Source organism: Hippopotamus amphibius, chromosome 12 (genome assembly GCF_030028045.1).
Source record: "Hippopotamus amphibius kiboko isolate mHipAmp2 chromosome 12, mHipAmp2.hap2, whole genome shotgun sequence".
Classification (NCBI taxonomy): domain Eukaryota; kingdom Metazoa; phylum Chordata; class Mammalia; order Artiodactyla; family Hippopotamidae; genus Hippopotamus; species Hippopotamus amphibius.
In genome coordinates this window covers 71,887,508-71,913,175 of record NC_080197.1, presented here as the reverse complement: position 1 = coordinate 71,913,175, position 25,668 = coordinate 71,887,508, and the positions used below count along the sequence as shown (strand labels likewise).

Sequence of the window (25,668 nt, the reverse complement as noted above, 5' to 3'; positions counted from 1 at the left end):
AGTAAGGAAATTAACATTTATTGCGCACATAATATGTACAAATACATACTCTGATTCAATCCTCACAGCAACCCTGTGAGGTAGGTATCATCCCCTTTTAATGCATGAGGAAACCCTTTTCTGACAATGTAGATTGTCTCTTGAATTTTTCTATTGACATAACTTCCATTTATCTACTCTAATCCTCCCTGTTGTAGAGATTTTGGCAACTGTACAACCTAAAAAACCTACTTTCATTCAATAAATATTAATTTAATGAAATAAGTTTCACAGTACATCATTCGATGATTGAAAATCGGAACCTACCATCCTTCCATCTCAGGTTACATCCTTTTCTAGCCCTTGTTAAAGACACTCTGGCCTACTGAGCACTTTTGCTTGATTTCCATATTTCCCACTTATTAAACACGTACACTGTATATCCATCATCAATCTGATTGACTCTCTGGGCTCAGTCACCCTAGTATCATAGGGACCAGGAAGCCAGCCTGATGAATAATACATGTTGAATGTTCTTAATCATGAAATGGCCCCTCCAACTTCTGATTAAAATAGTACCAACAGGGTTCGCCTTTCTTGGAATCAGATGAAAGGGGACCATATTTCACCTATAGATACCTTAGGGGGAGCTCAGAAGTCTTCCTTAATGTCCTTCCTCCTCCTTCTCTCTGAAGGATGACCTTGGTCCTCATCTATACTCCTGAGCAAATAGAACCTTTAATTTTCTTCTCATCGGCTTCTTTTTCAGCTTTCTATTCCCTCATTTGATTCCAGTTTTCTGGACCTTACAGTAGTCTAGATAAAAGCACGGAAACCAGCCTGTGGTGAGAGGGACCGGCTCACCTGTGCCTGCTGTGACAAGCACCGCAGATTTGTAAAACCTCTTTGCACTGACATGGTTCATCCCATCTACCCTGCATCTTCAGGACTGGGATAGCAGAAATGAAACTGTATTTCTCAGTCTCGAGGGTATATGGTGTGTGCAGCCTTATCCAGCATCACCTCAGGTTTCTAGAGAAATGTATAGGGGAAAATCCAGGATCCATGTCCCATTTCTCCCTTTATGTCCCACTAGAAAGTGTTTTCTCTGTTCTTGGAGGAACTGGTTCCAAGAGTATAGGATCTCCTCAAAATGTGTGTTGCCCCAGGATCTTCAAAGGATGGTGTAGCTACAGGAGAGACTCTCCACGCTGACACCTGCCACATCTGCGTACAGTTCGGGCACCACCAACTCTGGCACTTGCAACACAGCCTTGTCATTTGCAGTCCGAGCAGCAGTTTCCAGGCGTGAGCATAGCTCTCTAAGTGAGGGGCGGCTGTCCTCACTCCAACGCCAGCAGGACTTCATGAGACCATACCTGAAAGGGAAACAAGAGAAACTGACTTCCTTGACAAGGCAAGTGGTTGAAGACCTTGTCTCCTCTCCTAAAAAACCTTAACAAAAGAACCCTAGAATTCTTTAATCTACTTCTCATTGCCATGGCCGATATTCTTCCCAGAGGATACTGTTCCTTCTCATCCTCCTAATACTGTCTCTTTATATCATCTTCTCAACAGGGCCCTTTTTATAATAGGAATGACTAAGTATTTCTTAAACTACAATGAGTATGACAGAACACTTTTTTCCATTCGATTACCAAAGACTTTCAGAAGTTAAGTGTTTTCGTCTTACATGTTATTAATTTGCATCATTCCAGATCATTGCTATAACTTATCTACGAGTATGTGCTACATTACAGCAGGGAAAATAAGAAGGTGTGGAATAATATGGTTCATACTAATATCAGATAATGTAATTAGATGGTTCCTTCCATTAATCCAGATCATTTCCCTCCTTTATTACTTAGCTTCTCCAGGAAATTGCCTTAATCTAGCTAGAAGTACTTACCATCTTTAATCTGTCTTTGCTTCAATCCAGTTTCTAGAGGATGTATAACATAGTCTGTTTTCAAACACTCTTCAAGTCGCATTCCTGCCTGAGAGCCTACAGTGGTTTCCCACTACTCACCATATAAAGTCAATATCCTACCCCCTAACTTCTTACCACATAGGTCTTGCCTAACTGGAGCCCTCTGCCAAGTCAGTGTCTTGCCATGCCCTAGATGTGGTTAGTAACACCCTGCCTTTGCTCATGCCCTGGCCAATTCCTTGAATATCCTCTCCATGGTTATCCTTTCCTACAGGTTTAAGTCTCAATTCCTTCCCTTATAAACCTCAGCATACCTTGTGCTTCCCACACTCTTTAATGTTGCACCATGAGACTCTGTATAAGATGCTACTTTAATAATACCGCTAACATTTACCAAGGACTGACTTACTATAAAAGGCATGGTGGGGAAACTCAACATGCATTATTTCATTGTAGCCTTACAATAATTTTGAGATAGGATTATCATTATACCTATTTTAAGATAAGTAAACAAGGTACAGTAAAGTAGTAGGACTAGGACTGAACATGCATCTTTTTGATTCTATGAGATGAATCTGAGCTTTTAACCATTCTACTTATTGCCTCAAACTTTATGTCGATTTTCATGTTGTTTCTGATATCCTTCTTCAAGACCAGATACTTTGTCGGTGAAATGTCTCCCACCAGTATCAAGGACAGCCTTTTACACACGTGAAGCCTATGAGAAATATTTGTGAACAATTCCATTCTAGTATACCCAGCCAGTATCACTATACTGTTTGTATGTGTGTGTGTAAACACAGAAATATATGTATCAAAAGTTATGATATTTAACATTTTTGACAAGCTTGATACAGTAACTGTTTAATGTTGGGAAACCCAGGTGCTGGAAATTCACCCTTTCAATGCTGCAAAATTTACAAAATAGCAACAATTTTCATAGACATGTATATTTATATACTAACTCCTGCCTTCTTAAAAATAATTTAACCTTTTCTTACGTTCTATAACAACCTTTTTTTGTACTTTATTGGTTATAAAATTCTGAGTGTAATTTTTAATGTTTCCATTTTCTGTCTCTAGGTTAGGTCACCAACTGTCCCCTTCTGCTGACAGTTTGATATTCTCCTTCTCCCGTCTAATTTCTTCTCACCCCTCCTTCTTCTGATTGTCTTCCAAAATGCTTAGAACTGGAAAAATAGTCAATAATTTTTTAAGTTAAATATTAAATAGAAACCAGTGAGTAAATGTAGTGCAATGGATTTTATGACAACTATATTAGAACTGAAGCTGATAGGTAGTCTCCGAGACTGACATTTAAATAGATAAAAACACTACTGTATTTGCATTGGATTTGGTCTATTTTAAAAGCTTCCAGGAGAACTAAGCTTTAAAAACGTTAGCAAACTTAAATTTCTAGTACAGTGCTCAGTGGTTGCATCAATATTGCATGCGTGTGTATGTGTACACACATATATACGTATGATATACATATACATGTACATTATATACGTAAGCAGGGGTGTTTTACTGCATAGGTTTGGTTTAGGGCTGTAAATTAGCACATAAAGGACAGCTGAGGGTCATCTGAGCCACTTTGAAAACGGCACGACTGATAAAGAGCAAAAAAAATGATTTTAAAAGCCATTCACATGGTGTGGGTGCAACTACTGGGTCGCTTCATGATCTTCCTTCTTTGGAGATGCTGTAGGATGCTGGTAGGAGGGACTTCAGGATACGGAGGTGCCCCTGTTGGTATGGAAAGAATGAGAGTAGTAAGAGAACTTAAGGGTCCTCTAGAATATAAACTATAACTAAAACTATCCTCCATCCACCTGGGCTAACTGCCTGCAAAATATAGCCATAGGAAAAATAATAGATATAATATAATTGCTCCCTGGTGATTAAGTAACGATATAGCTTAGAGAATTTTGGGAAAAAAGATGTTGTGGGGGGGGACTGACAATTTACGAGAATGTTGAGTCTTTAGGAAAGTAACAAAATAAAGCAAAGTGAGAAATAAGATCTCCCCTCCACTTCCCTAACATGAGAATTTCTCAATCAAATGGATTAATAAATCCAAAGACAATATTTTTATGTTTACGCAAGATCGTCCTTGGCATCATCCTTGGATTATAAAACATTGTGTGGAATTGGTAAAGTCTTGGAGGAAAGAAAGGGAAATAAGGCAAAAGAAAGTTAAAAACAGAAGAGGGACGGAAGGAGAGAGATATGGAAGGAATTACAATTTTATAAGACTATCTCAAAAATCAGACTTGGATTCTGTGTCAGCTCAGTTCAACCTTCAGAGATTGTACTGAAACCCCTTCTCATAGCAAATGTCATCCACCACCCAAATAAACATCCTTGTATATTTCTATATAGGTGCCCACTACTTTGGGGATCCTCCTTACCTAGAGTCACCATCTCGTACAGCAGGATCCCAAACGACCAGCTGTAAAAGAAACAAAGCCATTTACTTAATTTCTATTTCTGCCTTTCATAAAGACAGCTCACTTAAATACGAGAGACCTTCGGTAAGAACCCCATTACAGGACTCCCCTGGTGGCACAATGGTTAAAAATCTGCCTGCCAGTAGAAGAGGATTCCGGTTTGGTCCCGGGTCCTGGAAGATCCCACGTGCTGTGGAGCAATGAAGCCTGTGCGCCACAGCAACTGAGTCCCTGTGCCTAGAGCCGGGCTCCGCAGCAAGAGAAGCCACCACACTGAGAATCCTGCACACCACAATGAAGAGTACCTCCCACTCACCGTAACTAGAGAAGGCCCCCTAGCAGCAACAAAAAAGACTCAATGCAGCCAAAAATAAACAAATAATTTAAAAAAATTTTTTAAAAGAACCCTATTACAAAGGCAGTGAAGGCGTATCAAGGGTGCATGATACAATAAGAATTGAGATCGTGTCATTAGAAAGCATTTCTGCCCAATCCCCTTCAAATCTAATCTGAGTATTGGATTTGTCTCCTTTCTTCTATATTACACATTAATAGATATTTACTATTACTTTGCTAAACGGTATGAGTGTTTATGCAAACATGCAAACATATTCACTCAAACATACAAAAATTCCCCTCTGCATCTTTTTTTCATCCTTTCCATTCCTTCCTGCTGAAATTCCAGCCTTTATTCTTAGTTCAAGGCCAAGCAAGTTTTATCATTTATCTACTATTTCCTCAGTAGATCTAATTGCCCAAACCTAGGGAAAATATTAACAAAGCAAGCTTTATATATAATTGGAGTAGGTATTTGCCTAAGCAATATAATTCAAGAGGTGTATTTCACTATCCTACAATATCACATTAAATAAGCAATATTTCCCAGTTAAGCTTATTACTCCCAGACCTCTACACAAAAGCAAATGTCAGTGAAGCAGCAACAGAATAAAAAAGCAGTCTCTTAGTTGACTCACCACATCAGCTGATGTTTTAAATTTCCCCCGCAGCTCATAACATTCATGGCTAGTAAGATATTGTATATTACACCTATGTGCTCCTCCAAGCAGTTGAGTTATATGGTTACCAAAAGTCAATTGTAATTCTTTACAGTCCTGTTTATCCAATCACACATGTAACTGTAGTTATGTAATCAATTAAATATTATGTAAGCTGATTAAATACATATGCCAAAAGCATTAGCTCCCTGAAAACTAGATTGAATGCTTTGAAAATATTCTATAAAACCAAGCTGCTAGAGACAGCTTCCTCCCCAAGAGGGCAGACAGCAGTATCAAGCAGGATCAGCAGTATTTCGTCTTGTGGAACTGAAAACCACAGCCACAGAAAGATAGAGAAAATGAAAAAGCAGAGGACTTTGTACCAGATGAAGAGACAGGATAAAACCCCGAAAAACAACTAAACGAAGAAGAGATAGGCACCCTTACAGAAAAAGAATTCAGAATAATGATGGTGAAGATGATCCAGGACTTTGAAAAAAGACTGACTGAGAAGATTGAAAAGTTTACCAAAGACCTAGAAGAATTAAAGAGCAAACAAACAGAGATATGCAACACAATAACTGAAATGAAAAATACACTAGAAGGAACCAATGGCAGATTAACTGAGGCAGAAGGGCAAATAAGTGACCTGGAAGACAGAATGGTGGAAATCACTGATGTGGAAAAGAATAAGGAAAAAAGAATGAAAAGAACTGAAGACAGCCTAAGAGACCTCTGGGACAATGTTAAGCGCACCAACATTCACATTATAGGGGGTCCCAGAAGGAGAAGAGAGAGAGAAAGGACCTGAGAAAGTATTGGAAGAGATTCTAGTTGAAAACTTCCCTAACATGGGAAAGGGAATAGCTACCCAAGTCCAGGAAGCGCAGAGAGTCCCAGGCAGGATAAACCCAAGGAGAAACATGCCAAGACATATAGTAGTCAAATTGCCAAAAATTAAAGACAGAGAAATGTTATTAAAAGCAACAAGGGAAAAACGACAAATAACATCCAAGGGAACTCCCATAAGGTTAACAGCTGATTTCTCAGCAGAAACTCTGCACGCCAGAAGGGAGTGGCAAGATATATTTCAAGTGATGAAAGGGAAGAACCTACAACCAAGACTACTCTACCCAGCAAGGATCTCATTCAGATTCGATGGAGAAATCAAAAGCTTTACAGACAAGCAACAGCTAAGAGAACTCAGCACCACCAAACCAGCCCTACAACAAATGCTAAAGGAACTTCTCTAAGTGGGAACATAAGAGAAGAAAAGGACCTACAAAAACAAAAACAAAACAATTAAGAAAATGGTAATAGGAACATACATATCGATAATTACCTTGAATGTAAATGGACTAAATGCCCCAACCAAAAGACACAGACTGGCTGAATGGATCCAAAAACAAGACCCATATATATGCTGTCTACAAGAGACCCACTTCAGACCTAGGGACAGATACAGATGGAAAGTGAGGGGATGGAAAAAGATATTCCATGCAAATGAAAATCAGAAGTAAGCTGGAGTAGCAATACTCATATCAGATAAAATTGACTTTAAAATAAAAAATGCTACAAGAGACAAGAAAGGATATTACATAAAGATCAAGGGATCCATCCAAGAAGGGGAGATAACAATTATATATGCACCCAATATAGGAGCACCTCAATACATGAGGCAAATGCTAACAACTATGAAAGAGGAAATGCAAGGCAGAAACAGAGACACAGGTGTAGAGAACAAACACATGGACACCAAGTGGGGAAAGCAGGGAGGGTTGGGGGGGAATGAATTGGGAGATTGGGATACCAAACTGCACACTCTAAATATATGCTGCTTATTGTCTGTTAATTGTATCTCAATAAAAGTTCTTAAAAAAAAAAAAAAAAAAAGAAGGTCCTGGAGAGCATATGAGTGAAATAGAAAGAGTGTTGGAGACAAATCTCAGCTGTCTCACACCAGGCAAATCAAGCCACCTCAGTTGAACGTGGTCTCAGGTAATGAAGGTAGAAAAGGACAAGGTAAGCAAAAGAGCCGAATGAGCTAATGACCGCTGAGAGGGTTGAAGAGTTTGTTGAAGCAATCTAGGTAAAATATGCTTTACAAGTACATCCTAAGTGACAGCAATGAGAAAACCTACAACCATCCTCCATCTAACACTCAGTGGAGGGAGGTAAGAGCTCCCTTGAATGGTGAGGACTGGCCTCATTTTATCCAATGCCTTTTAACTAGGCAAATAAAGGAAATAAGTCTCCGAAAGTGGTAAATAAAACATCTTATGCTGAAGTGGCTCAGGCTAAATGTGATAAGTCGATACAGTTAGTGATGCCAACACATTCCAAGTTGTCCCATGTGTCTTCTGAGTCATTTATTTTTTTCAAAGGTCATTGAATTTTAAAGCAGCAAAAAAAAACAAAAAACAAACCAAGCTGCTAAAAAAAAAAAAAAAAAAAAAAAAGCTGTGGTCAAATTGTGTGGGTGAGACAAATGTAGAAAACTGGGAAAAAATTAACAATAAATGTCTGCAGTCAAATTACATCACAATTGTTTTCAAGTTTCTCACTCTACTTAGAGTCATCCCAAACTGAAACTCAAAAATAATTCATTATGGATGCTATTTATACAAGAAACACAACATGTAACCTCCTTTTTAGCACAGCAGGTCTATCCCCTTGGCCCTCCTCCAAAAGATTGATAAATAAATATCTATTTATATGTTTTAAGTTTAAATAAATTGAGTATACACACACACACACTTCTTTTTATTTTAATAAGACCTAGTTTAACTAAACTTTTGATTAAGCTGAGCTACCGTTTTCAGATAAAACTAGATAAATAGATAAAACTCTACCAGATTAAGTCCTCAGATATTGGCATGAATAACCTATTCATTTTTCTTTTTTCTCTCCTAATTAAGGCTTCTAATCTAACAGAGAGAATACTTACAAAAGACACTAAAAAGGATTGCTGGCAGATGCCAAATATGAGCTCTGCCACATAACACACATTTTTGTTAGAGAGTCTATCTGACTTCTAAGTGGAGATTTCATGTGTAGACATAATTGACAATAGACCCAGTCATGTTCCAGAGCTGGAGGACACCTAGGTCAAGGAAGGAAGAAATCCATGGGGCAGGAACAAACCATACATGTCTCCTTTGATGCTAGCTGGTCTCAGCAGAAGCCGTTCTGGGGCGAGCCACTTGAGAGGTACCATGCGAGTAGATGAGATGGCGCCTCGGGTGTGGACTTCATAAGCCAGGCCCAGTCCGCAGAGCTTAGCAGTGAGATCGCACTGGATCAGAATATTCCTGGCCGCCACATCCCCATGGAACAGACGCTTATCCTGGAGAAATTCCTGTCAACATGAAGTCAAAGATGGATCAGCTCTCTGAGGTCAAGGCTTGGGTCACAGATAAAGAGAAGCAAATCCTTGAAAAGACAAGGACATTTTCTACTCCAAACAAGCCTCATTAATAAGGACATATTGCTTCCAATTATTTATAATGAATCAGACATGTTTGCATTGTGTTTAAGATTAGCAAACTGATACCAGTACTTCATTCCTTTTTTAAAAAAATTAAAAGACTTTATTTTTTTAAGAGTTGTTTTAGGTTGGGGGCAAAATTGAGTGGAAAATCCAGAGGGCTCCCACATCCCTCCCCTCCCACTTCTTAGTTTCCTCTGCTATTAACAACTTGCTTCAGTGTGATACATTTGTAACAACTGATGAATCAATACTGATACACTATTTTCAACTGAAGTCCAGAGTTTACATCAGGGTTCACTTTTTGTGTTGTACATTCTCTGGGGTTTGACTAATGATTTACACATTTTTTGATACATTGATATACCCTTTATATTTTTGAAGACACATTTTATTAGTAAATACACTAGCTTTGCTTTAAAACAAACAAAGATTAGCAAATTGAGCAAATATCCACACAAGGTTCATACTGGGTTTGGAAAGAACAATCCCCTACTCTGACCTCCGCCCTGACCTGATTCTCCTCTCAGATAGGACCCAGCTAGACAAGGGGAAGGGGAGTAGATTTCAAGTTTCTAGCAGCAGTCTCCCAAACAGGGTAATATATACATAGCAAAATTGAGTGTCATAATAATACATTTATATACAGTTTTACATCATTTTGTCCCTAAAATAACTGGATGAGGTGAGTTAGGGAAGTAACTTTCAGATAAATCTAAATGATTATATAAGGCCACACTGGTACTAAGTGGTAGTGACCAGAATCTAGTATTCTAAGTCATAGGAAGTACTACAAATTCTACTAATACTTTTCAGGCCAGGCTGCAAATCAGAATTGCCTGAGAGGTTTATAAATTCATAAGGTTTTCACTCTGGATTTACTTAACCAAAATTTAGGAAGAGGAACCTGGTAATCTATATTTTTAAGAAGTATCAAAATGATTATAGCACAGCCAAGAAGGCATTTGAGAACCATGGCACCTGGATGACATTGACGTACTGGAATCATCTCCACCAACATCAAGCTGTTCAAGGCATATGGAGAGGCTGAAAAACTATACGTGACTAAAGCGCTCCAGACTGAGGTCTATGACTGCTGAACAAGCATAGTGTGAAAAAAATAAAAGGTGAAGGTGGTAATTTCCAGTCATTAACAGTGAAGCAAACAGTGACTAGCAGTGTTTTTTTGTTTTTGTTTTTTGTGTGTGTTTGTTTTGGTTTGGTTTGGTTTTTGGTTTTGGTTTTTCTTTTTGGCTCTGGTGATGTCTCAGAACAAAGAAATTATACTCTCATGAGAAGAACTGAAGAATGTACTGATCTTGAGGTTGTTAAAAGTTAGAAAAAATAGCATGGTATTACATTGTAACTGGCAACCTAGGGCTCTGAGGAATGCTTCACTGTGGTCATTGCATCTCTATGGGGCACCCCTGCAACTATGGTTCAGGATACAAGGTAAGCTCTATCCTGATACCCTATCTTTTTATTGACATATATTTGATTTACAGTATTGTGTTAGTTTCAGATGTACAGCAAAGTGATTCAGAGATACATATATATTATCCCTCTTCTCCCTTTTCCCCTTTGGTAATCATAAGTTTGTTTTCAATGTCTGTGAGTCTGTTTCTGTTTTGTAAATAAGTTCATTTGTCCTGATAACCCTAACTTTATCAAGAAAATATACCAACTACGCCCTCCAAACACCATAGTTAACATTTATTTGTATGATGTGCTCTCTCTCTTGCTCCATGAGAACTTCAACTTTTTCTCACCTCACCACCTCTTTTTTCCTAAGCATTCTCTGATTCCATTATATCCCTTGTATATTTCATACCTCAAGGTGGCAAGATATATCAAATACTAAAATAGTAGCTTCACAGAGCCCTGATTTTCCATAGCAAATGCTAATTCTAAACAAAATTATTTAAATAATTTCATAGGAATAGTCACCTAAATTTCCTAAGTAATTCTGGTAAAGGTAATTTTTTTTCTCTTAAACCTGGAGTTGTTTCTCTTCCCTGTTTATTTAGGTTAGTTTAAAATAAAGACATGATCTCACTTTTGCCGCTTCTTATTCCTCCTCTTCCACTTGTTCCTTGTTGTTTTTAAAGTATATGTAATTCCTGTCGCATTCAGTATCAAAGCAAGTCTCCAAACTAACATGTTCTGGACTAGTATTTCTTGTTTTTCAGGTATAAATTACAAGCTTCCTTCTGGTTCTGTAACCTTTCACCCATTCAGTTTCTCTTCCCATATCTTATCAACTTGCTTCCCTTTTCCCTTTTTTCATCGTTAACGTTAGTATGTATCAGGAAGCATGTGGACATATAGCTCTCAGCCCTGGTTTTTGACCTTTAAGATTAAGAAACTTTTTAAAGCCCTTCCTGTTCCTTCTAAAATTCCTAAATTGACTGCTTTCTATCTAGAATTACAAACCCTGAATTATATTATCTAAATAATTTCATGAAAGAATTGAAAACAAGTTATTGGTGCTTGAGTTTCTTCCCTCTAACTTCCATCTGATTTCCTTTATAAGATATACCCCATTTAAAGGGGAGGAGGATATTCCTGGACTCACTGATACTACTGTGCCTTGTCGCCGGGGCCCAAAAGAGCTAGCAGAATCCACAAACTTTTCAGCCTCTCTAAAGAAGATGATGTCTGCCCGTATGTTGTGAAAAACCCCTAAACAAAGAAGGTAAGAAACCTAGGACCAAAGCAACCACGATTCAGTGTCTTGTTACTTCACGTGTTCTGCAACACAAACGTCGGCATATTGCTCTGAAGAAACAGCGTACTAAGAAAAATAAGGAAGAGGCTGCAGAATATGCTAAACTTTTGGCCAAGAGAATGAAGGAAGCCAAAGAAAAATGCCAGGAACAGATTGCCAAGAGTTGGAGACTGTCTTCTCTGAGAGCATCCCCTTCTAAATCTAAGTCCAGTCAAAAATGAGATGTTCTAAGAGTAACAAATAAATAAGACCAGACATAAAAATAAATAAATAAATAAATAAATAAACCTCTATAGCAACTTAGAATTTTAAATGGGACTTGTACTATTAAAACAACTAAGAAAGAGACCACTCAGATTAAAAAAAAAAAAAAGATATACCCCATTTGAGAATATAACTGAGAAATATGACATTAAATACCAGGCTAACAAGAAAAATCACTTCCATCTGTTGTCGTTTCTCCAAGCCTTACCAAAGCCAAAAGGACCTGCTTCCCAATGTGATATATTTGTTTTTCTGTGAGGTCATAGGGAAGGCCATCCATGGTCATCACATCCTAAAGAGATACAGAGAAAAGCATTATATCACAATGACACAAATAGATCTGAAAGAAAAAATAGGGGCAGAGATATTCTTAAATGCAATTATTGAAGCTAAGGCAAAGACACAAAAATATAAGGACTTAGGAATTCCCTGGCAGTCTAGTGGTTAGGACTCCATGCTTTCACTGCCAAGGGCCCAGGTTTGATCCCTGGTCAGGAAATTTAAATCCCACAAGCCATGTGATGTGGCCAAAAAAATAAAAATATATATATATATATTATAAGGACTATATAAGGACTATAAGACTGAAGGACAGATGATATGAGAAATTCTCAGATATGAGGAGAAGTACCATGATTTATTGAACCAGGAAACCAATAAAGAATGTAAATGAACACTAGCCTGAAGGAAGAACAGAATAGCAGGTGAAGGACTTCCCTGGTGGCACAGTGGTTAAGAATCCACCTGCCAATTCAGGGGACACGGGTTCAAGCCCTGGTTTGGGAAGATCCCACATGCCATGGAGCAACTAAGCCCGTGCGCCACAACTACTGAGCCCACGTGCCACAACTGCTGAAGTCCATGAGTCTAGAGCCCGTGCTCCACAACAAGAGAAGCCACCACAGTGAGAAGCTCGTGCATCACAAAGAATAGTCGCCCCCACTCGCCACAACTAGAGAAAGCCCGTTTGCAGCAACGAAGACCCAATGCAGCCAAAAATAAAAAAATAAATAAATAATAAAAAATAAATTTCTAAAAGAAAAAAAAAGAATAGCAGGTAAGAAAGAAATACATATAAAACTACCCATTGGATAAAGCAGCAATTTTCTTAGGTCAGTGTGTGTGTGTATGTGTGTGTGAGATAGAGACAGATTAATTAAGCACGTTAACTCAACATCTTGATTGAATGCCTACCACATGCCAGATTCCATCTTAGGAACTCAGAACATAAAAGTGGGCAAAATAAATATGTATGCTGCCTTCTGGAGCTTCTAGTATGGCAGACACATGTGAATCAGAATCAGTTAATCACACACAAATACATGATTACATATCTACAAGTGCCATGAAAGAAATGTAAAGGAGAGCATATGATGGTGGAGAAGAGAGAGCTGTTTCAGCTGGAAGAGCAAGAAAAGCTCTTGGCGAGATCTGAAGAGTGAGTGGCCTTTGACCCTACAAAGAAGGGAAAGAGAGAAGTCTGGTGTAATGAGAAAAGCATGCAAAGATGATCTGATATAGAGAGGCATGTAGTTTGAAAAACAGAAAGAAGCTAGTGAGGTTAGGGCACAGATTAAGTGACAGATGGATAAACTCTTAAAAAGATTTAAAATCTTATGATGTGCACATTGTCGTATTTGCATCACTGAATGGAAGAGGTCAGCAGGGCCCCTGTTTCACATACATTTAGTAATACAATGATCAGCATACCTAGGAGGCTTGATTAATATTCAACTTTGTTCACCAGCAAGTGAGGAGCTAACTAGGAAAATGTGGTACCTCAAAAAGAGGAGTAGATAGAGACATGGGGAAATTGTAAGGAAGAGGACTTGCACTTTAGCCTGGACATTTCTGAACTTTTTAATTTTTTAAAATATGAATTGGAGGGACTTTCCTGGTGGCACAGTGGTTAAGAATCTGCCTGCCAATGCAGGGGACATGGGTTCAATCCCTGGTCCGAGAACATCCCACATGTGGAGGAGCAACTAAGCCCATGGGCCACAACTACTGAAGCCCACGTGCCTAGAGCCTGTGCTCCACAAAAGAGAAGCCACTACAATGAGATGCCCACACACCACAATGAAAAGTAGCCCCCACTTGCCACAACTAGGGAAAGCCCCCGAGCAACAACAAAAACCCAATGCAGCCAAAAATTAAATAAATAAATAAATAAATAAATAAATAAATAAAATGTTAAAAAAAATGAATTGGAGATATAGGAACTTGCAGGTTGAATTTCTCCTCAACTCAGCCCTGTCATACTAGTGTAATGTTACAGAATAGAAAATATACTTGACACTAACAACAACAAAATTATTACTAACATAGGTTGTTATGCAATTATCATTATAATAGCTACGATTTTGAGTGCTTACTATGTACCAATCAATGTTTTTACACACGTAATTTCCTTGAATTTTAATAATTATTTATTATTACTCCCACTTTACAGATTCCAAAAACTTAGCCTCAGAGAGGTGATTTGCCCAAAGTCACATAGCTTGCAGAAGATGGAGCCCAAAGTCCATTCTGTAAATCTGCCCTGCCCAATAGGGTAGCCATTAGTCATATCTGGCTAAACATATATTATTTAAAATTAAATGAAATTGAAAATTCAGTTTCTTAGTCATATCAGCCACATTTCAAGGGTTCCGGAGCCACGTGTGATTTGTGGCTACCATGTTGGACAGAGCAGATATTCTATCATTGTAAAAAATTCTATTGGATAGAGTAATCAATCTGTGAGTGCGATTATAATGTCTCTCTATTTTGTCATTTGTCAGGTTAATTGACATGTGAACAGCTACTCAGCTAGGTCAAGCCTTTCCTTCCTGACACCGTTACCCTACTGCTCACCCGGCGACAGGTCCAGAGAAAGCTGAGCAGGTCCCCCTGGGCCACATCCTCCAACACCATATAGAGCGGCAGCCCTTCTGTGCAGCAGCCTTCCAGCTGTACCAGGTTCTTGTGCTTCCCCAGGTACTGATAGAATTGGATTCGCCCTAAGAAATCTTGCACCTCTTGGAGCCCAGCTGGTTCTGTGGAGGACAGAAGAGCCATGGGGACTGAGCATTCAGAGCCAATCACCAATAAAACGGACGGTACAAGGCGGGAAGCAACCTCAGATGATAAATTTCAAGGCTCCAAAGGGGAGGAAAGACAAAAAGTAAATAGAAGGAATCAATTAGAAGATGATCTTCAATGTCACTGATCTTTTGTCAGAGGTAACATAGAACCGTAGATCTTTAGAACCAGATAGGTTTTCCTCTGCCTAATAGACAAGTGTTCTGTTAGCATTAAAATATAATCAAACATTAAAATATTATCACTCCTAGACCTTTTGATTAATATTCTTATTAATGCTATCCTTGTTCTATGTATCCATCATTCCTGGTCCATATCATGAGTATCAGCAAAAAAAGAAAAATGCAGTGTCTGGAAAAGATATCAAACAGTGAAGAAAAAGTGAAGACAGGACCTCGAAATCCTCATCCAAGTAATATCCAATGTGGAAAAAATCAGTTTTAACAGCCTTGATAGGCAACGTTAAGCTAGGGAAAGACCCAAAGAAGAGCCTTATTCTGTGCTCAGTTGTCAGCACAACTATCTGTTGGTTAACATCTTAATGTCGGCAAAGCCTGTTAGCATTTGTGGTGGAGGGCTCACAGTAAAAATGTTACACGAGGAAAGGAAGTCCAACCCTTCTCCTTTTACCTTTTAAAGCCTTGAGGACAACGCTCTTGGACATCTCAGGGTGCTCAGTATGTATCTTGGTTCTGTAGATGGCCCCATAGCTACCATTGTAGATTTGCTCCAGAACTTCAGAGAGGTGCTCCCGGGGCACCTGCAGCTTAGCCAGGGCATGTGTGGAAGTTCGTAGAAGGCTTTCCACTGATGTCTCCTTAAGTGGTACAAACACACTTCCTCTAGGTCCTGCTGCTTCCCAGCTTAGGCCCCTAGATGGAGGCACGTGGGCAATGCCTAAAACAAAGAAGTGACACCAATCATCTTTTTCCTAGCCTGGGGACTCCAGGAACCTAGAACAAACCAGCAAGGAGTCCCTTCAACAATTTTCTCTCCAGCCAATGTGAGGATGCTTCTCGATGAACCAGCATCAATACAAACCTTGTAGAATTTATGTAATAAACCCATTACCTCTAAGACAACTCAAGATGGACCTCTGAAAACAGGTAACGACATTTCCTTTCAGTCTTCCTCAGGTTTACAGTTCAGTATGAGTACAGTACAGTAGGGAGACAATTCAGGAAGTTACTGAATAGGTATTCAAACCACAGACACCTATAGATGGTGGTAACTGCCAGCAGAAACGATCATTAAAGTCAACCAAATGGCTTCCAAAGGTGGAGAGCAGGTATGAATAACTACTCAACTCTAAGCTAAAGTTATTCTTCCTCCCTCACGTTGACCCCAAAGTCAAATTATTCCATATTTCCTAGAGTCTCAATCAAAAAAGTCTTCTGGTACTTTCCCCCTTTCTGAGCCAGCTTTTCTCCATTGGAGAAGAGAGATTCATTCTTTTTGTTAAATCTCCATTCATTCATTACTTCATCTATTTCTTCAACAAATATCACCTCCTTCATGCCAGGCACTGTTCTAGGTGATAGGAATAGGCAAAGTCCAGACTGTTATGAAGATGATTACCGAGTGGTAGGAGAGAGGAAACAGATAATACTATACCAGGTAAAGAGTGTTATGGAGGAAAAGAGGGGTATGAGAAGCATCAGTCATGCAATTTTATGTTTGGAGGTTGGGGAAGGGCTTTCTGAGAAGATGACTTTTTTTTTCCTCTGAGAAGATGACTTTTGAGAAACACCTGGAAGCAATCTGAGAGCAAACCATACAGGTATCAGGAAGAAGTGCAGAGGTTGAGGAAGGAGTATCCTTGGCATATTTGAGGAAGAGTAATGAAATCAGTGCACCCGGATCCAAGTGGGATAATTGGAGGGTTACAGGAGATAAGGCCAGAGAGGGCCCAAATCAGGGAAGGCTGTTGAAAGAATTTTGTGTTTTTTTATTCTAAGATGAGAAGCTACTGGGGGTGTCATGCAGAGAACTGAATTTCATGCCTTAAAAGAATCATTCTGCTGTTCTGGAGAATAGACCATAAAAGGATATGGGTAGGAGCAGGAAAACCAGTTAAGAGTGTATTATAATTATCTATGAGAGATGAGGGGGGCTTGAGTCTATCTTGAAGACATAGTTCACAGGATTTGCTAATGGATTAGATATGGAGTGTGACAGAAAGAGGGGTCAAGAACATCTTCAAGATTTCAGACTGAACACATAGGGAGCTGGGCTTGCCATTTCCTAAGATAGGGAAGGCTGTCGGGAGAGGGCATTGCGAGGGAATTTCAGGACCTTCGTTTTACACACGTTACACACTAGATGTGTACTAGGTCCAAACTGCAAAGCAGGTGGTTTAGTATAAGAGTCTGGAGTTCAAGGGGACTATGGTCAGAATAGAGAAAGTAATTGAATCCATAAAACTGAAAATGAGATCACTTACGAAATGACTTGTAGATTCAAAAGAGAAGTGTTTCAAGGAGGAAGTGCAGCACAGTTTCAAATGCTTCTGACAGGTCAAGTAGGATGAAGACTCAACAGGGCTGACATTGGAGATCTCGGAAAGAGTTGTTTTGGTGAATTGATGGGGAAGAGCCTTGTTTTAATGTGTTCAAAAGAGAATGTGACAAGCAGAAGTAGTGAGATTTTTAGACAACTTCCTTGAGAAGTTTTTCTATAAGAGTGAATTATAAGAGAATTAGGATACAATTTAGAGAAGGATTAGGGATCCTCCACTATTGAGTTTCATATCACTGTCAGGATATATTTTTTCCTTCTTTTTTCTCTGAGTTTCCTGTATGAGCAGATTCTCTTTCATTATATCCTCAGTGATACTCCAGAATAGCACATTATCACCTCCTACCTAATGCTTCAAAGACTATTATGAAGGCTACCCCTTTACAGCATAAATTTCAGAAGTACAGGGTAGGGCTGGAATGCATTATAGAGTAAAATGTCATCCTTCAAAGTTGGTTACAAAGCCTTGGGCTTTGCCCACGAGGTCTTCCTCCCCAGCCCTTAGACACTTACATGGCCAAAGATTTGATAGTGCAATAGGACAAATAAGACAGACACAGGTTACACGAGGCCTTTCTTGCCTACTCTTTTTTCAGCTAATAAGCGTATATTAAATTTCCCTGAGAAAAGCTCAACCGCCTCTCAACTACCCAGGAGGGGACCATACCCCCATCTCATTGCAGAGTCCTCTAGACTTGGGCTCATTCGGGCTGTGCCTTATTTTCTACAACCTCCATCTTCCCTAAGCAACTGTCCGGCCCCAGTTTGAACTTTACCTCGGAGGCCGGGAGACTGTTGTTGAGCTCTTTGTTCTCTGATGAAAAGCCACAGGATGACCCCAAGGAGGATGAAGAAGGTACCAACCAGGAGGGTTGGGATGATGATGATCTCATACTGCTGCTCCCGGACAACTAGGTAGGAAATCAAGCAAGAAGAGAAGAAATTGAAGAAGCAACCTAACCTGTCAGTCCTCAGCTGACCACACGTGACCCCTCTACTGCTCTTCAGTGGAACCACAACTGGGACCAGCTCCCTAATCTGAAACCCCAATGTCCCTGTCTCTTAGCCCATCAAGAATGCTCTGTGCTTCGTCTCTCATTTGTCCTACTGAGATGGAGGACACAGCACATCTGGATCTATGATTGCCACTCTTCCTCCTCCACCCAAAGCCTATAGTGCCAATTCCTTTATCACCACTGTCTTCATTTCTATTCAAAATCAAATGATCTTCCCTCCAGAGTCTATACAGATCTTAATCGACATCATCCTAAACTCAGAGGACAGATCCCTATATCACCTGTACTCACTACACAACTTGTCACTGAGACTGCATTCCAACAGCATCCGCCTCATGCCCCTCTCATCTCCCATCGCACACGGTGGTCCACTTCAGTGCTTGAAGGGGACCCAGGGGATGCACAGGGCACGGTGAGAATAATTCCCAAGGATTGAGTTGCTCTGAAAAAAATAAAATAAAACAAAATGGAGCACACAGAGAATTTTAAAATACCTCTCCAAATAACTGATTATTAAGTACACAACTACCTGGAACTCTCTGAGCCACCAGTTCACCTTACCCATCTATCTGATGCTCAAACTGGAAGAACTATTTTTCCTGCCATTTTTCTTTTATGCGGCTAACCCAGCCCTGATCTGGTCTTATCGTTTCATGCCCTTGTTTCTCAAATTATTTTAAAAGCTCCCCTCCTACCCTCCTGCTCCCTTGGTCCAGTTCACGAATGGTGCACAATTGTGGTCCATGGGCTATGTGGGAAAGATCTATCTCCCTTACAGTCCTTAAGCAGGTGTAACTTTCTTTTTCTGTGTATCCCCTAATTGTTAAACAAAATACTTAATTTCATTTATACAAAACAAATTCTGGTGATAAAATAAATAGTTGGCAGATTTCAAGAGAGATGAGCCGTGCATTTTCTTTCTTTCTCTGAAACAACCCCCCACCACATTATCACTACCAATGAACAGACAGGACTTATCAATAAGACTATTTAATTCTTCAGCTTTTGGAGCTTCTCTTGCCTGTCATATAGAGATAGACACAGATACTAATTCTTACCAATATATGGATGAAAGCAAATGTCAGTACTAAGCTGGCTTCTCTTTTCTCTCTCCTTTAAACAAAAAGGTAATATATTCATATGATTCAAAAATAAAAATATAAAACGGTATACCGTGAAAATCTTTCTCCTACCCCATCCTTCTCCATCTATCCAGTTTCCAATTCTCCTCCAAGTAGACTACAGTTACTAGTTTCTTGCTTACCTGGCCAGAGATTCTTTATATGATTATATTCTGTACAATCAGCATATATTTCTACAGAATTCTATATAATCAGCCTATATTTCCAAAAACCCAGCTTTTTCTTTCTGAAGAGAACTGGTGGTTACCACTCTTCCATATACGTAAAAACTTTATTTTGCCCTTGGTTAACTTGATTCCATGGCCAGCAAAGCTAACTTCTTTAATTCTGATTGACTGGAAACAAATATGGGAGTTACTACTGCCCAGGTAACTCTGAATATACGATCTGGTCGTGTAGTGCTTTGATAACAAGGAAACATTTAGAAAATCAGAACTGAAGCTTATATGACATTATATTACGTGGTACACATGTGACAATAGCCACATTATGCTCCCCTCTGTTACATTACATGTTGTGCTTTATTACTGATACTAATAACCACTAATACCTTATTGAGGCAGAGTGTCTCAGTGCCGGAAACACATATGTAAAGAAACTTCCCAGTCAGCTGAGTCTTCTTTTCACTATTCCTGGAGCTCAATGAGTTTGTCTGCGGTGACGAGAGTTAAACAATTCCCTTACAACTCAGAAGAGAGACAGGTGTGTGCCTGGTTGACAGAAGCCTAAGTAAACAGAGGAGTAGCCAGGAGGAGGAACGTCGCAGGGAGAAAGGGAAATTCTCATCTGCGGGCTTACACACAGCGAGGGATCGCTGAAGTCCACGGATAGTAAGATAGCAAATTCCACCGCACTGAGTCTGTAAGCCAAAAAGGCAAGGTGCAAGTTCCCACAATTCCACAAGACCACGTAAAAGGGAAAGCACGCATACAAGGGCAAGAAACAGAGCGCCTTGAGAGGGTGGAGCAAAGAAGGTCCTAAAAATAAAACACTCGCTCAGCCAGGAGAATTCAAACGTCATTTGCAAATACCATTCTGATTCTTATTTTCCTTTCTTCTTACTTCCTTTTCGGTGCATTATCAGATGTAATTATTTTCGTTCAAGGAGCAGCCAGTTAAACGAGTTTGGCTCTCCAGGGAGTCAGTTCTGTGAGCATAATCTCTCTCCCCACAGCAAAAGAGGAAGAAAAGCTCAGTCAGCAGCCAGCTTGAGCCGTGAGCCCTGCCCAGAAACTAAACTACACACCCGCTGACGCGTGCTTGAGCATGACACGTAAAGCCCTGTGCACGTGTCCCATGTAGAGCTGCTCTGGGCGGCCACCCCCAATGACAGCACAAGGCCAAACATTCCTACGTCCAAGGACCCAAGTCCATGCCCATACCCTTTCAGCTGGATATCATACTTACTACAGAGCACCCTTTGGATACAACGTGACCTTCTATTGCGTTTCCTGAGCAAGGTTCTCCCCATCAGTTTTACTTGTGCTGAGACAGTTTAAAGAGACTGGGCTTAATTAACAACACATAGCAGCCTGATGAAATTAGATGCTGAAGCAAGGAAATAAACCTACAACGTGGTGAGGCTCACTCAGTAAATTGCCTTCCAGATGTTTGTACAGTAAGCTCTTTCCAATGATTACACTTTGGCTAGAGGATTCTTTAATATACCAAATGAATGTAGAACTATTAAAGAATACACACCAGGTATACCCCTACATCCGTGAAAGCCTACATGGGAAATCTTACACACAGAGCCCACCAAAGCACTTAGATCACAAAATTCTTATATTCTCTTATAACAATATTCCCCTCTACATCATTTTTTTCTCTCTGCAATTAGTTGAGTATAAATATTTAATTACCACATGATTTTGCCTGCCCACTCTGTGTCAAGCTAAGAAAAGCCATGGCTAAATGCCAAAAACTTCTGGGATGACCGCTCTTATGGATTTGATTCTAACCCATCTGATTCTTAGAAGAATGTATCTGACCAACATTTCTATACCATATGACCAATACTCGGTTCCCTTCAACTATATCTCACTGGGTTAAAAGAAAAAAATATGTTGGCTACGGCTTCATCTCTTAATTGGACCATAAAATCCTTAAGTATATAAAATACTACTCTACATGCCTTATACTTTCATGCCATTGTTTCTCAAATTATTTTTAAAGCCTCCGCTTCCACCCAAGACTCCTGCTCCAGAGCTCAAGTAAGTGTTCACGCCACCTGTCTGAACAATTGCGGTCCGTGGGTTATGTGGGAAAAGTCTACCTCCTGTATGGTCCTTAAGCAGGTCTAATTTGCTTTGACTGTGTCTCACTTATTTTCTAAACAAAACATTTAATTTCATTTTTATACAAAGCTAATTCAGATAGTGAAGAAAGAGTTGGCAGATTTTAAGTTCTCTCTTTAGTGCCGTGTATTACTGCATGCAGGGCATTGGAATCAAGGGTCCAGTGAAGGTGTTAAATTGTTAATTCTGATAACTATATTTGATGGTTGGAAAATATGTACATAGCTTGCCTACAGTTTACACATACGCACGGTGCCAAATCTCTCAGGCAGGGCTCTAATTAGAACAATATTATTGCTTTATTTGTGGCTATCCTTCCTTATTTTTTCTTTTTTCATTTGCTTCTGACTTTCTGTTAGCATATTAAAAAGTTTAGTCCCCCCCCCACCCCCGAATTGAAAATCTAGAGGGAGATATAGCACTGTGATGGAGATATAAATAAGAAGAGAATGAGAGTAAAATGGGAAGTGAAATCCACCCCAAATTTTTACAAGACTACAGTCTAGAGACCATAGAAGTTAATGATCAACTTGAACTGGAACTGAAATAAATATTTATATTAACTCTCCAAACTCTTACACATATTTACAATGTAAGTACAATGCACACTGCATCTTTGCATCTGTTTTATTACACACAAAGAAAGACAGTTATTATTTGCAATAACACAACTCTCATGAGTGACATTTCCGTTCAGTTAGCATAATAATGTCCCAGACATAAACAGCGATTTACTGATGAGTGTCCAGAAGAAATTCCTCTTACCAAAATACATCTACAAATAGAACTTTAAAAATTAGATTCAGGGACTTCCCTGGTTGTCCAGTGGTTAAGACTCCATGCTTCCACTGCAGGGAGCATGGGTTGGATCCCTGGTCAGGGAACTAAGATCCTGCATGCTGAGGGGCGTGGCCCGAAAAAAAAAATTAGATGTATTCTCCTGTACTCTGTCTGCCTATGCCTTAAGAGAATTCCTTGACAGACTGTATGATACCTGGTCCCTTTCCCATAAGGTGTGATTAAATCTTATGCCAGCCTCACCCTCAATCTTACCACCTGCATCTCAACACAAGTGGATCTGCCAGCTGTGTTCTCTTCATAAAGACAAGTGACCCACTGCCTAGATGGGCACCACACTGGGTTGAGGGGGTTATTAATAGCTGTGGGCTCTGGGGCAGAGGACACAAAGACCCAAAGTGAGGAAGATAAACTATACGGAGATGGCACCCTGAGACGGAGACCATCTGCCTTCTGGCTCTGTCACTCAGCCTTCCCTTCTCTTCCCCCATCATCCTTACCCTTAAGCTGTCTAACCAAAAAATTCACTTAATGGAGTGACCATGTTAAATTGTAAGCAAGATAGAGAAGAACTGCTCAGATCTAAAGGATGCCTGAATTACTGTCTCCAACATTCTGAAAACCGAGCTGTCCTTCCTGTTTTCAGATCCAATAAACATATTGATTAACTACATGTGCATGTATCATGCTAGGCACTTTCACACACAGGAGGAAACTGAAGTTCAGAGAGATTACATTCTGAATTAGCCAGGGCTAAGGAAAAAAAAAAAAAAAAAAAGCAAGTAAATAAATGTCCGAGAAAGGTTTCATACCCCAGTCTTTTTTTCAGGGATGGAACCCTCACCCTCAGCAGTGAAAGTCCAGAGTCCTAACCACTGGACCACCAGGTAATTCCCCATACCCCAGCCTTTTAACTGCAAACCCAATGGTCTTTACTTCATTACATGTATGTCCTTGTCACTCCAATGGACAAGACACATAGTGTCAAGAAGGAATTATGTCAGAATCCAAAAGAATCATGGAAACCACAAGGCAGAAACTAAATTTCACCAACAAATATACCATAAATCGGAAAGAACAGATGAGTAGAACCTGCCTGCGTGTTCTCCAAGCTCATCCAGGGACATGTCTGCACCTCTGTCTTCAAAATGCATTCTGCATATGAGCGTAGAATCAGAAATTGTTTCCAGTACTCACCAGATGATGGAATCCGGGATCATTTTCTTTGTTCGTTCATTTTCCTGGATCTGAGCCCAAGCTTATTTCTTCTGTTTAGGTGGAAAGGGCCTAGTTTCCAGGACTAGCAACCTTCTGCTGAGAGCCCGAGGGTCAGGAAGGGGCCAGAACCCCCAGGGGACAGAGCACTGGCCTAATCATCAGAGTCGCTCTGCCGGTCTCAGAGTGCCTCGGGCTCCACCTTTCTGCTGCAGCGCACTCAGGAGAGGACAAGTAAATGGAAGGGCTTGCTGAGAAGTGGCCCTCTTTAAACCCAGATAATCAGACTTGCACAGATAACTCGCCTTATGCCCAGGGATAGCTCCCGGTGCAGATGAGGTAGAGAGGAGAGGAGGTACCCAGAGAGAACTCTTGGTCCTCCCGTTCTCGGATACGGAAAGGCTGTGACTGTTCTGATCTCCACCCTCCTCCACCTTCCTAGAGACCTCAGGCTTGAAATGCACTTTGAACCATAAAAAAAGAGGCTCTGCCCTGCTGCCTGGAGTCCCGACTGTGTTTAAACAAAATCTTTTGACAACAAGACAGAGTGTTCTCAGCTCTTCTTGCTTACTTTTACCTGTCAGGAATTTTTACCTCTTTCGGGAATTCCTGAAATATATGTGATATATAGTAGAGACGAAGAAGCTAAATTGTATCTTGGCTCCTCCCGAAAAGCTTGCTCTATAGGGAGGACATGGAATGCAAGACAAGCAGCCCCAGGAGACCTAGGCATGAGGTTCAGTTCTCCTATCACAAACAGCAGCAGATTTTAAATATCATTACAGACATGAACACATTTTATGCCCTTTGAGGTGTTACACAAATTCAGGACATTTTATTTTTATTATAAGGACCATTTTATTTACCACGTTCCCCATTCCATAATCCTCTGTCCATCACATGCAAACCTCAAAAGCCCAGAAATAATACATCTTAAAATATATTCTCTCCTGCTGGCTATTTTCTCTTCCTGGGATTACTAATCAGCGACAATCTCCCAAACCCAGAATAAGGATTATTGATAAGAAGGGAAAGCCAAGAACACACAACCACCACCTGCTCTAAACACAGAGTTGCCTCTGATCCATCTGTGTTTATTCTCTCCTACCTGATGGACACACCGAAGATGCCTGTACGTGCTGCTTGGGGCTTGTTTCACACCCCTTGTTTCTACCGTTGTCAGTCACACTGCATTTCCAGGGGTCAGTCCGCCTCTTTGCAATTCATCCCACTTGGCTTTTCCTTCTAAGAAGGGGCTTCTGGTGCTTTAAAAATCTTTTGGCAGTTTCCCCCGTGAGGGAGAAGATCTATTTTGTTGTCCTGCCACCAGCCTTTTCTAGCACACAGCCCTCTGCAGAGGAGGGCAGAAAGAAGACCATCTGCAAAAGATTGCTGGAACACACAAGCGCGCGCGCGCACACACACACACACACGCTCACGCTCCCGTGTACATGAACACTTTCTCATTCTCTGATAAATGAATCCCAGACGCAGGCAGGCAGAGAGACAAATGGACAGGAGACTCCACAATCAGGAAATCAGCTCAGCTGCCGTTTACCTCAGTGCTGTGTCATATAGGGTGTGTCCTTGTAAGGACTCTATACATAGAAGGTAATTCCAGGCAAACAATAACAAATGCCTGGCAAGATGAAAAAGGTCCCTGTGGGAACACATCACACCTCATTCACCCCGCCAGAAGCAAACAGCTGATTCCCTGCCTCAGGAGTGGGTCAGCGTGCTTCTGAGCTGAGCCTGTCTGG

The 25,668-nt window shown here is 40.2% G+C and overlaps 1 protein-coding gene across 6 annotated transcripts; it reads right to left on the bottom strand.

Moving 5' to 3' along the window:
- STYK1 (serine/threonine/tyrosine kinase 1) lies at nucleotides 1-25,335 on the bottom strand. 6 transcript variants are annotated; one of them, XM_057704027.1, is made up of 12 exons: nucleotides 25,017-25,335; nucleotides 23,891-24,117; nucleotides 20,149-20,250; nucleotides 18,748-18,898; nucleotides 18,217-18,351; nucleotides 15,554-15,820; nucleotides 14,696-14,877; nucleotides 12,048-12,131; nucleotides 8,510-8,718; nucleotides 4,324-4,364; nucleotides 3,562-3,658; nucleotides 1-1,358 (listed from the first exon to the last, which is right to left on the bottom strand). In XM_057704027.1, the coding sequence occupies exons 4-12, from the start codon at nucleotides 18,809-18,811 to the stop codon at nucleotides 1,154-1,156; spliced, it is 1,284 nt and encodes a 427-aa protein (XP_057560010.1). In that variant the 5' UTR covers nucleotides 18,812-18,898; nucleotides 20,149-20,250; nucleotides 23,891-24,117; nucleotides 25,017-25,335; the 3' UTR covers nucleotides 1-1,153. The 6 variants fall into 6 exon arrangements, with proteins under 6 accessions (XP_057560010.1, XP_057560008.1, XP_057560012.1 ...); XM_057704025.1 differs by lacking the exon at nucleotides 23,891-24,117; XM_057704029.1 differs by lacking the exons at nucleotides 23,891-24,117; nucleotides 25,017-25,335 and adding an exon at nucleotides 20,661-20,781.
- Nucleotides 25,336-25,668: the final 333 nt, after the last annotated feature.

Bases quoted from the DNA above. Each gene is read 5' to 3' on its own strand.
- STYK1 (XM_057704028.1), bottom strand. From the start codon at position 18,811: ATGGGAGATGAGAGGGGCATGAGGCGGATGCTGTTGGAATGCAGTCTC. The intron at 15,821-18,216 runs GTAAAGTTCAAA...TCTTTGTTTTAG, and splicing joins ACAGTCTCCCGGCCTCCGAG to GCATTGCCCACGTGCCTCCA. The intron at 12,132-14,695 runs GTGAGCAGTAGG...GTATCTCTTTAG, and splicing joins TTCTCTGGACCTGTCGCCGG to GATGTGATGACCATGGATGG.